Below are 12409 nucleotides of genomic sequence, written 5' to 3'. Positions count from 1 at the left end.
TCAGTGCAGATTGCGCAGCGAGTCGTTGAAACTTATGCTGAAAAAGCGTCGAAAGCGCGGGTATTGCCTAAAATTACACAACCAAAGTCAGTCAGGAAGATAGAGAAAAATACTCCGTCAACTTTGTCGTCAAACGCGCAGTCTAAAGAAGGCTTAAAAGAAGAACATGGCCGACTTACTAAAGAGGCCAATTCCACCCCTCAAGAACCTCGCGGACGCAAGCCTTTTGAGGAAAAGTGGGAGACTGTCGGAGACAAGAGACAGAAGCAGAAGGCTAAAAAGGCATCAATAAGGCAGAAAGAAGCTCAAGAGGCGAAAATTAAGGCGCGTCTCAAAGCCCCTAACTCGACGGCGGTTGTCCTAACCCTGCAGCCAGAAGCTACAAAGAGAGGGATTACGTACACTGAGCTGTTGGAGCAGGCTAAGCAGCGAATTAGTCTGCAAGATTTAGGAATCAGTGGTGTACGTCCCAAAACCACGGTCACAGGTGCCCGTATGCTAGAGATCCCTGGAGCTTCTAGTGGGGAGAAGGCAGACGCTTTGGCTGAAAAACTCAGAGCGACCTTAAATTCGGTAGATGTCCGAATTTCAAGACCGATCAGGCGCGCTGAAATACGGCTCTCAGACCTAGACGACTCAGCAACTCAGGAGGAAATCGTGACAGCCATCGCCACGAAGGGAGGATGCTCTCCCAGCGATGTCAAGGTGGGAGCAATCCGTAGAGATAGAAGTGGACTGGGTACGGCAATTGCTTCATGCCCACTAACTGCTGTGGAAAAACTCGTGGTAGTGAAAGAGAAGGATAAATGACTTAGAGTAGGTTGGTCATCAGCGCAGGTCAAACTTCTTAAGGAGCGACCAATGCGCTGTTATAAATGCCTTTGCGATGGACATGTAGGAGTCTCCTGCCGATCGGATATCGATTTTGCTGGACGTTGCTTTCAGTGTGGACAAAACGGCCACAAGATAGAGGCGTGCTCGTCCCCTCCACATTGCATAATGTGCAACAAGGCAGGGCAACCTGATAACCATTTTGTCGGTAGCAAATTTTGCAATGCAAATAAGTGTACACAGGAGAAAAGAACGCCTGAGATTCTGGCGTCAGAAAGCAGAGGACAGGAGATGGAAACTGATGCTCAGTGATGGATCTGCATGTATTACAAGCGAATATCAATCACTCTGCTAGAGCGCAAGACCTGTTGATGCAGAGCATGGCAGAGTGTCTGATAAACATCGCTATCGTTGCTGAATCATATTATGTGCGACCTAGAGACAACTGGGTGGGGGACGAGGAAGGTTTAGTTGCCCTCATTTCGTCAGGGTCTCCACCAATGGAGAATAAATCAAGAGGTAGGGGCTTTGTAGCTTCACATGTAGGGGATCTGCTAGTTGTAGGAGTGTATTTCTCACCTAGTCGACAGCTAGCAGAGTTCGAAGAATTTCTTGGGCGACTTGGAACTTTTGTGGGCAGCAATCGGTCTCGGCCCGTCATCATCGCAGGAGACTTTAATGCCAAGTCAACAGCATGGGGCTCCCCCGTAACAAGTGCAAGGGGACGGTTAGTTGAGGAGTGGGCCCTTGAACTAGGCTTGGTTCTGCTCAACCGGGGCAGGGTACAGACATGCGTCCGGCATAATGGTGGCTCCATCGTGGACCTTTCGTTCGCGAGTCCCGTCATCGGACGGCGTATATCCGACTGGAGGGTGGTTGAAGGGTCGGAGACATTGTCGGATCACAGATACATCCGTTTCAGTGTCTCCACAAATTCATCTCCATCACACACACAACGCCGAGCAATTGAAAGCGGTGAAGGTCCACGGTGGGCATTGAAGAAGCTCAACCGGGAAGACTTGGAAGAGGCCGCCATCGTGTTGGGTTGGGCTACACCAGTTCATAGTGCTAGCATTGACATAGACGAGGAAGCTATGCAGTTTCGACAGGCACTTACACATTTATGTGACGCGGCGATGCCACGTATACGGTATCGCGGACCCATAAAACGACACGTATACTGGTGGTCGCAGGAGATCGCCGAACTACGGCGCGCGTGTGTCAATGCACGTCACCGGTACACAAGATTCCGTAGGAGACGTCGTCGCCGCCCTGAGGACGCACCTGTGCGTGAATCCGAATTGTATGGTTTGTATACAACCGCGAAGAAAGACCTTCAGCTCACAATAAAAGCTGCAAAAGTCCGAGCACGAGAGGAACTATTGGCCATCCTGGACCGGGATCCGTGGGGGACCCCCTATCAAATGGTAAGGGGTAAACTTCGAGCTTGGACTCCCCCACTGACGCAAGTTATGAGGCCACAACTCCTTCAAGAGGTGGTATCTGCGCTGTTTCCCTTAACCGATGCGCACTTCACTCCTCCACCTCTATCGAGTCGCGCATTTGATGAGAGGGCAGCCGATTCGACTGATAGTTGTCCGGATATAACAGAGCAGGAGTTACAGAAGGCAATTGATAGGCTCAGGGTTAAAAACACAGCTCCCGGACCAGACGGTGTTCCAGGCCGAGCTCTTGTGCTAGCTTTAAAATCGTTGGGCCCTCGCCTTTTGCGGCTTCTTTCTGCGTGTCTACTACAGGGGCGGTTTCCGATGATCTGGAAGAAGGGAAAACTGGTCCTCCTGCGAAAGGAAGGGCGTCCGGCTGAGTCACCGTCCGCTTACCGCCCCATCATGTTGCTAGACGAGGTAGCTAAAATCTTCGAGAAGATCATAGCAGATCGCCTCGTCCACCATCTGACACACGTGGGCCCGGATCTAGCGGACAATCAATAGGGAGTATGCGTATGATTTAAATAAGGGTCAATTATTTTTTTATATATTCTTTATTGCTTTGGAATTACGCTTAAACCAAAAAAAAACCGCATAATATCTTTTTAATTAAAAAAATAAATTATTAAAAGTACAAAAAACGAGCGGGAAATTCAAAGTAATTGAAACACAACGCTATTGGTCATATCGAATGTGACGTAAAAGTCTATAATAACAGTGTGAACTGATATAGCATTTGCTGTGTTTTTGTAATCGAATTAAGTTTATTGTGGTTTCTATACATATTTGGAGTTATATTGCATTGTTTTGTAAGAATAAACTCGTAGGAAAATGACTGATACCGGTTTTGTGAAGGCACAATCAGATAATCTCCCCAAAATTGATGTGTTCATGATGTCAACATTTTTTGCATCTAATCCCGATTTTACGTCTGCTGAAATCAAAGGAGTGAAAGCTACAAGGTAATTATATATTTGATTTAATGTTTATTCGATCTTTTACGACTTTTCTGTAACAATTTATACATATACGGAGAACATAACCTAAAAGGTAAATAAGAGAAAATATCGAATGTTTGCATATTACTTACATTGAAGCATTGAATACAGTCGAGTTATTGATCATAATATATGATCAAATTCATATTCGCGAAATATTTTATTAAATTAATTAAATAAGATCCCTTCCCATTGTAATAATATTTATTGCTTTTTATAGATCCGGACGAGAATCATATGGTGACTCAGCCATTGGATATGTTCAAGTTAAACGGGAGGGTGATATATGTATTGTGAAAGCGCGAATAACCCCTGAACACAACGTCCGCCAGAAGTGTTACACTGTAACAGCTACCTGTAATGAGGCTGAAGAAACTGTCATGTCTGTGCTGTGTGAAGACTGTGCAGCACATAAAGGTAGATAATAGCAATACAAAAGTGTCTTTACTATCAATTTTTAAGAGTGTCTGAGCGGGGAATAGTATATTATGCAACTAGTGAATAAAAGATGGATTTAAAGCGAGGGGCATAAATGAATCACGAGCAAGTGAAGGATTCTAATGACCGTAGGGAGTGATTCATGATGATTGAATAACGAGCGAAGCGAGTGATTCAAAAGTTAGAATCCTGAGCGTTGCATACTATACTTTATACCATGACTACGAGAAAAAGAAATATTTAAGCTAAAATAGACATTTTCATAAGGAGTTTGTATCGAGTATTTGCGAAAGGAGGTTGTATAGCATTGAGATGGAGGTCGAATATATTGGTGTGTTCTAAATTCAAACACCAAAACACTGATTAAAAGAGATTTTTATTCACTGTTTTCAGTGATTAAAAGTAGCTTTTTAGAGGGCCAATAGTATAAAAATATTTTTCTTTAATTTTTATTTGGCTGTGATGAATTGGTCTTTTTCTTTTTCAGGAGGCTGTAAACATGCCATAGCCTTTTTGGCTTGGCTACATAGGCGTAGTGAAGACCCTCCATCCACTAGTGTTGATTGCTACTGGAAAAAGTCTAAGTTGTCCTCAGTGGGTACAAGTCTTAAGTTTATTAAGGCAAAGGATATTTGTAATGCAACAAAGACACAGCCAAACCCTGCATCAACACAGACTTCACAAGAATCCTTTTTCAGTATTGTAAAAACATATAGTAAGGAAGTTGGTGACACAGAGAATCAACTCATGAAATATTATAAAGAACCAAGCAATTCAGAAAAGTTATCAATTCATTATTTAGTAAGTATGTATAACGCAGAATAAACCGAAAACTGCCGAAGAGTTTATTGAATTTTGCAAGCAGATGATGCAGACTAAAGCATGTGAAGAAGCTGCACTTGCAACTTCAGAACAAAGTGAGTGCCCTTTATGGTATGAGTTGCGATATGCAAGGATCACTGCATCAAAAGCACATGAGGCTGCACACTGCAAGGTGTTGGATGGAGCTTTAACCGAAGCCATCATGGGAGCATCAAAACTAAAAGACACAGATGCCATGAAAAGAGGAAGAATGTTAGAAAGTGAAGTCAAATTAGAGGTAGAAAAAAATTAAAAAATAAAAATAAACAAATGTGGGATTATATTGGATCCACTACATCCCATTATGGGTGCATCACCTGATGGGGAAACTGCTGATTATAGCATTGAAATTAAATGCCCTTCATCAGAAAAATCTATGAATCAGTACATTGGAAAAAATAACACAATAGCAGTAAAATTCATGGCACAGGTTCAGTTACAGATGCATTTCTCCAATAAAACTAAAGCACTATTTTGTGTAGCACAAAGTGATTTTGAAGAATCAAAGAAAGTACATATAATAGAAGTACACTATGATAAGGAGTTTTGTGAAAACTTGATAGAAAAATGTACTTTATTTTGATGTAAGGCAATTTTTCCTTTGTTATTTAAATAGGACAAACTCAAATAAAAACAAAATTAATTAAATCTATTTTTTTATTAAAACATCCTGAATATTAATCAAACCACTAGCTATGATTATAACTTCATCTATAATAGGGATTAAGCTATGGTCAACACATGCATGAGGCAGTAACATGTGAAATTCCCTTAATCTATTTATAACTCGTTCTATATGAATCCTTAATGCTGCTATTCTTTTTGACTGTTTTACATCTTCTTTTGCACTGGCAGTAGACTTGAAAACAGAAGGAGGTCGTATAAGTGTACATTGCTTTTTTTCTAGCAAATGTGATATTTCTTTAAAGCCTCTGTCAGCCATAACTGCAGTTTTAGGTGGCAAACAGTCAAAAAAACCACAGTCTTCCACTATCATTACGTCCGTTGCCCTGCCACTGTATCCAACAGAGGTAAAGTTAACCAATCCATCAGGTGTACAAGAAATTAAATATTTCAATGTGTTACATTTTTTATATTGTGACCAACTAAGTGATTGATGGACTGCATTGGATGCTTTTTCAATCTGAATTTCTAGGCAATCAATTATAGAAACAACATTAGAGTACCTGGCCCTGAATGCAATAGGCAAATTTTTAAATATCTCTTTTGTTGTTGGCCATATTATCAACTCTTTCATCTTCATTGCCAATAAAGGTAAGCATTTTGAAAAAAATCTGCTTATTGCACTCTGTGTATACCCAAACTGTAAGGCTAATATACTGAAAGACTCATTAAGTTTTTTTTTTTTTTAATGTAATTAAAATGTCTACAGTGGGAAGTGGAAGGTTTTCACTTAACAATTTTAGTATATAGTATGATTTTTTTGGTACACCTAGCAATATTTTAGGCTCCTTTTCTATTGCTAGTAATATGCAACTACGCATTTGACTTTTAAATTGTGTCTCATTTTCTGAATCATCATCTATAGACCAGCTCGATTCTGAACTCATTTCTGGTTCAAAAGATGATGATAATGCTGATGAAGGTTGAGCTGAAGAGACTGATGCAATATCAGCAGGGTCAGTTTGAAATAATTTCCTTTTAATTCCAGAAGTTTGCTCTATTTTCAATGGAGATGTTGAGGTAGTTTTAGATAAAATACAAAATGGAGATATTGCTGTATTCTTAGTTATTGCACTCAAATTAACATTGACACCTTTACTTCTGTAATAATGTATTTTCCTATTGACCTGAATAGCCTTGTCAACATAAATTACTTTTTTATTAACATCAGCTAAAGAGGTGCTGCAACAAGGTTCGTCAAAGTTTACAGTTTCAGTATATTCTGTGTGTAAGTGAGATGAGGGCATACTGGCACCTTCAAATATAACTGTGTTTTGATGATTCACTCATTTTTACAGCACTAACAGTTTGTTTAGCGGGAGGCACAGATAAAGCATCTTCAATTATTTCTTGATGTTTTCTCTTTAAGAAACCTTTTCTCTCTGGTGGTGACTGCAACTCAGTGTCCTTTTGACACTGAAATTTGTGAGGAATAATACCTTTCTTTAATCGTAATGTAGTTTTCTGATTTTCTTGTAAAGTCATGATTTTGTATTGCATATAATTTTCTGTATCCTCTTCTACCTGAAAAAAATAAAAAATAATAAAAGAAAACATGAAATTTGGAAATTAGATGTAGATAATTTGGATCATAGGTTTCATTTCAGTCATTGGTACTGGTAACCTCTCACAAAACTTTTACCGATAAAGAAAAGAGGTTATTTTGACAAATGTTTTAGGTGTCACAGAAACAAAATACTGATAACATAATATTATTTTTTATAGTTGGCATAAATACTTACGTTGAAGTGATCTTCACAACAATATAAACAAGTTGATGGTGATACCATGTCCCTTTTCATGATTTTACACCAGTTTTTTCTTACAACCGCACCTCTCGGGACAAGAAAAAACACTTTATCGGGTGCATTCTTCGTAGTATTTTTACATTTTGGTACAATACAATATTTGTAAGTCGGTTTCTTTTGTTGATCCATTGTAAAATAGTCGTAAAAAACAAAATATAAGTTACGAAGCACATGCAAAGCACAGTTTAATAGTAGTAGAAAGTTACTGTCAGTGTCAGACTCAGACTGTCTGTCACGTGATTTTTTGTTATTATAGACTTTGACGTCACACCAAGGTGGCGGGCGTTTTAAAGTGCCATTATTTGTTTAATATTTAAATGATTTTTTCCCCTTCTAATTTTATTTTTTTTGGCGCTGCATATTTTTTTACAATTATGTAACAATGTAAGAAATATTATAAAAATATAAAAAAAATACATGCATACTCCCTATTCGGTTTTCGGCGTGGGCGCTCTACTATAGACGCAGTCTCTCGACTGAAGAGCATGGCACAGCAGGCAGTTGCACAAGGGGAGGTTGTGTTGGCGGTGTCCCTAGACATAGCCAACGCGTTCAACTCCATCCCTTGGTGTTGCATAGAGGAGGCACTTGTTCACCACGGGGTGCCCGGCTGTTTGCGCCGCCTGCTCGGTTCGTACTTATCAGAGAGGTCAATCGTCTTTCCGAGCCAGGAAGGCTGGGCACAGCACAACGTAACGCGCGGTGTTCCACAGGGATCGGTTCTGGGTCCGGTTTTGTGGAACATCGGGTATGATTGGGTTCTGCGCGGCGCTCTCTTGCAGGGCGTCACATGCATATGTTACGCAGATGACACCCTCGTTGTCGCCAGTGCCCACAATTACCACAGCGTCACAATCCTGGCGACGGCTGGGAAAGCCCAGGTTGTAGCACGTATCCGGAGGTCGGGGCTTGAGGTGGCGCTTCAGAAATCGGAGGCCATTTTTTTTCTATAGGCCACGGAATGCGCCACCTCAAGATTGATTTATAACGGTAGGAGGAGTGCGAATTGGGATCAAGACCACCCTAAAGTACCTCGGGCTGGTCCTTGATAGCCGTTGGGATTTCGGGCCTCACTTGAAAGCTCTGACACCCAAACTTCTTCGTACAGCAGCGGCACTATCTCAATTACTCCCCAACCTGGGTGGCCCAAACGCTATGTGCAGGAAACTGTATACCGGGATCGTTCGATCCATGGCCTTATACGGCGCCCCAATTTGGGGAAATAGCCTGACGGTCCGCAAAGCTGCTTTGCTACAGAAACCTCAGCGTGCGTTGGCCGTCAGAGTTATAAGGGGGTATCGCTAGATATCAGGGGAAGCGGCGACACTCCTCGCACAGACGCTGCCCTGGAAGTTTGAGGCAAGAATATTAGCACAGCTCTACGCGTGGCGAAGCCAAGATGCAACCCAGAGCAACGAGCTATCTTTGAGGGAAAGGAGGGAGGAGTTGCGAATGGCGGCACTGACAGACTGGTTCTATCGCCTACAGAGTCCCACCGCTGGGCATGAACTCATAGCTGCCATCCGCCCCGTCTTCTGGGACTGGCTGGAGCGGCGGCATGGAGCTCTTACATACCGACTGACACAGGTGCTGACCGGCCATGGCTGTTTCGGTAAGTACCTGTGTCGGATCGGACGTGAGCCAACAGGAGAGTGCCACCACTGTGGGGCCCCAGAGGAAGATGCAAAGCACACTTTGCTGGTCTGTCCGGCGTGGGCAAACAATAGGCGCGACCTAGTCGCAAACATTGGCGAACCGGCTCTGTCACTCACAGATGTGATCTCGGCCATGGTACGGAGTGAGTGCGCCTGGCAGGCAGTAGCAGACTACTGCGAAAACACCATGGCGACCAAGGAAGCTGCGGAACGCGTGAGGGAATCGTCAAGCGATATCCCATCGCGATGCAGACGTCCCAGGCGGCAACGACAAAACGACCTACGGCCACCGTAAGGTCGGGCCTGCGGGTGGCAGGGAGGGCACCCTGACACTCGATCAGCCAGCAGGCCAAGAAGAAGACGGGCGCGTCGCTCTGCGCACCCGTTTTTAAGAGGAGTGAGGGGTGGGCTTTTTACACCCATCCCTTGAGAAGGAGTCCAAAGGACTAGAGCCAGCCAGAGTCGCGCAGTCGCGCGATCCCGTGACTCTGGCTAAAGCAGTTGAAAGGGCCCGGGGTGTTTTTAGTCGGTGGAAGTCCGACATATCCCCACATCGTGCCCTCGACGTGGGTTGAAGACATTAGCGTTTCACCCCAGAAAAAAAAAAAAAAAAAAAAAAGGGACGCGCACCACGAACGCCTTGAAATTGATGTCCGGCGCGACTCCAGCAGCTGCACTCTCGGCGCGTACTGCAACTTTTGGCGCACGTAGTCGGCGATGTCCTCCGCCCGGATGCTGTAGTGTAGGCGAGATATGTACACCGGAGTATTCGGCTGCGCAGCTCGCACCCTTGTTTGGGGCTCCAAAGGAGCCTTGCCGCAGCAATTCTGATTAGTTCGTTTCCGGTGCTTCCTCTTCAGCACCGTTATGAAACCGTCTTCGTCCGCCCGGTTCCTCGGTTGTGGGACCAGAGTGTGTAGGGAAACAGCGGACGCGCAAACGCTGACCAGCTGTTTATTTGGTCGTGCAGTTTGCGTGGCGCTGCGTGGATGAGGCATGATTGCGGGGGCCGGGGGCTGGGGCATGCGGTCAGCGCCCTTTGCTGACTCGGCTGACGGCGACGACGAAGATAAAACTGCTGACGCGAAGCTCGTAGCCGATGTGTCGAGTAGGCATGCACCTCGACGCGTGTTTACGTTGCTTACACGCACCGGAGACCCAGTTTTATTCACAGAAGTGCGCAATTCAACGACTTCCTTGCGCAAATCTGTGACATCTTTCTGAGATGCCTCCAGCTTCCTGTGCACATCTGCAAGACTTGCCTTTAGGGAGACGATGTCCTTCAAAAGGCACGTTACGTCGACGTGGTCGAAGGTGACAGGAGGTAACTTGTTTAAGTCCTTTGCCACAAACGTCGGCATATCGTCGGGATCGGTCTCCTTCAGCAGCGTGATTACATCTTGCAGACATCTTCTTTGTCCCGTCACGCCTACGGGACACCATCTGGTCGCTCTTGTTCAGCAACTTGAACACAAGCAGCTTAGACGCAGCGATGTCATCCTCGCTGAAATTCGATGAACAGCTCTGGATAGCAGACACCTCGTCCATGACGTCCAGCTTCTGTTGTAGAAACGCTAGTAGCTCATTTGCTACTAATTTTTCGCTCATTTTGCAGAAATAACTAGCGTCGGCATACGCCGCGCTTGCCGATACAGTTTGCAAAATACACGTTATCCTCGGAGCGCGCACCACAAAAAGTGATAGATATAATACAGATAACTAGCTATTGCCCGCGACTCCGTCCGCGTGGACTTCAGTTGTGTTCGATGGTCCCCGTTTCCATGGGAATGCCGAGATAAAATGTAGTCTTCACCCCCCATTACACCCCTTAAATTCAGACTAGCCTTTTGCACATATTTCATTACTTTTAACAAACAATGTTGGGAGTTTCATATTAGTTTTGACCTACCATTAGCCCCCATTACAACCCTTTTTTTTCATTTAAATAGTAGCCTATGTCCTTACTCAGATTATCTGTATACCAAATTTCTATACAATCGGTTCAGTAGTATTGGTGTAAAAGCGAGACAGACAGAGAGATACTTTCGCATTTATAATATTAGTATGAAAAGATGCATAGTTTATAGGCATATGCCAAAGTCAATCGAAAAACTCAACAAATCTATCGCCATCAACCACAAGATATTACTGTGTAATAATACAGTCCTCTCCAAAGTTTCGCCACATAACCGTACCTAGGTATCCACGACACAGCTTTCAATTTATTAACGAAAAATTACTAAAACCCAAAAGAGCAAGAAGAAAAGATTCTATCAATTTTTGATATCAATCGTTTATGGGAAGATAATATATGTATGTATATTTCTATTTATGAATGAAATTGACGAATCCCTAGTCTACACCTTGATTTAATCAATGAATACAGACATGTTCTCATGACCTCCAGCAGACCAGTCAATACAACTTCAAATGCTCCTACAGTTATCAAAGCGACGGCACTGCAATTACAAAAAAAGTTCGTATCTACAGTTAAGTTACGGCGAACGAGATAATTATTAAAAAAGATTTATTTAATTAAAACAATGTTTATTACTTGAAATGTACTACAAGACTAATTTACAATTATAATATTTCTATTAACTAAACTTATTGCTAAATCTGCAATAGTGCAGTTTCTGCGATGACGCACGGAGTCATCCGATGTGCATTCAGCAATTACGCACATTAGGCGATTGCCTAACTCCTCCCTCCTTAAGACAGAAGCGCGTCCCGCAGCTTCCAGCAGCGTCCTCGGTGCTAGTGTTCTCGGGGCTCTCGCTCTCCGATTTCGGTCGTCGCTGTCTCCACTGCCACAGCTTCCAGATGGTAATGGCTATCAGAATGAAGTAGAGTCCCAGTGTTGACCAACTTGGCGTGATCATCATAGTCTGCCAGTCAATGATCGGTTGTTGAATGTTTTCAGCTTGGTCCATCAGTTCGTGGATGCTATCCAGGGATATATCTTTAAGGTGTAGGTTATAACGAATGTTCCCTTCTAGAATAGTGGTTTCGCTAGGAAGCGGTATGATTTCGTCGGCTGTTATAGTATCAGTGTTTGTCTTCAGTGTTTGGTTGAATATTTCTAATTGACAATCGCTTGTCATGCCAGTGATATATATTCCCGACATCTTTTTATAATCGGATTTTCTTCCGCAGCGCGATTTTAGGATTTGTTCGTCTTTCAAGATGATAAGCCATTTGTTGTCTTCTAGTCTCTGGATCTTGCCTTGTTTCAGGTTCATTCTGGCACGTGTGCAGTTTGTGCTCTGGTGTTTTATAAGAGCTACTATGCAGTCTTCAGAGTTCTCCATAGGTTGGGTATTCAGCGATGTGCAGAGTTGGACGTCGTGCGTGATCTTTTTGCAGTCTTCCTCCAGGTATGAGTACTCGTTGGTTCCCAGTGCTAGGTATTTGGATTTAGGGACAATGGTGAGGTTTTGTTTATCTGGTATGGAGTATAGATGGATAAGGTCGTAAAGGTTTTCATCTATGGAAGGGATATCTATGAATGTAAGTGCGTGGTTTGTGCTATAAGCTTTTACGCTAATAGATTTCTCTATACTATGAATATTTTTAATACTGATACTATCAACTGGTCTAAATTGGTTATGTTTTTGAATAGCTGTCATTTCGCTTATAAGACTGTGTGGGGCTATTATGCTGGGATGCATCACTTCTAACTGTGC

At 43.2% G+C, this 12409-nt stretch overlaps 4 protein-coding genes across 4 annotated transcripts; 3 read left to right on the top strand and 1 right to left on the bottom strand.

Moving 5' to 3' along the window:
* Positions 1-141: 141 nt before the first annotated feature.
* LOC113506849 lies at positions 142-810 on the top strand (the record flags this gene model as incomplete). The annotated part of the gene is made up of 1 exon (XM_026889687.1): positions 142-810. A coding segment is annotated over one exon (669 nt), but the record flags the coding sequence as incomplete, so codon positions are not given.
* Positions 811-1142: 332 nt separating this feature from the next.
* On the top strand, positions 1143-2865 carry LOC113506848. The gene is made up of 2 exons (XM_026889686.1): positions 1143-2225; positions 2264-2865. Exons 1-2 carry the CDS (start codon positions 1143-1145, stop codon positions 2267-2269), a joined length of 1089 nt encoding a protein of 362 aa, XP_026745487.1. The 3' UTR covers positions 2270-2865.
* Positions 2866-2875: 10 nt separating this feature from the next.
* On the top strand, positions 2876-4850 carry LOC113506851. Its single transcript, XM_026889688.1, has 3 exons — positions 2876-3241; positions 3498-3694; positions 4203-4850. Exons 1-3 carry the CDS (start codon positions 3111-3113, stop codon positions 4538-4540), a joined length of 666 nt encoding a protein of 221 aa, XP_026745489.1. The 5' UTR covers positions 2876-3110; the 3' UTR covers positions 4541-4850.
* A 375-nt stretch (positions 4851-5225) lies between these two features.
* On the bottom strand, positions 5226-5989 carry LOC113506847. The gene has a single exon (XM_026889685.1). The coding sequence runs from the start codon at positions 5838-5840 to the stop codon at positions 5226-5228; it is 615 nt and encodes a 204-aa protein (XP_026745486.1). The 5' UTR covers positions 5841-5989.
* Between the last annotated feature and the right edge of the window lie 6420 nt (positions 5990-12409).

This window comes from Trichoplusia ni, assembly GCF_003590095.1.
Source record: "Trichoplusia ni isolate ovarian cell line Hi5 chromosome 28 unlocalized genomic scaffold, tn1 tig00001701_group27, whole genome shotgun sequence".
In the NCBI taxonomy this organism is placed as follows: domain Eukaryota; kingdom Metazoa; phylum Arthropoda; class Insecta; order Lepidoptera; family Noctuidae; genus Trichoplusia; species Trichoplusia ni.
This window is presented reverse-complemented; position numbering and strand designations above follow the sequence as displayed.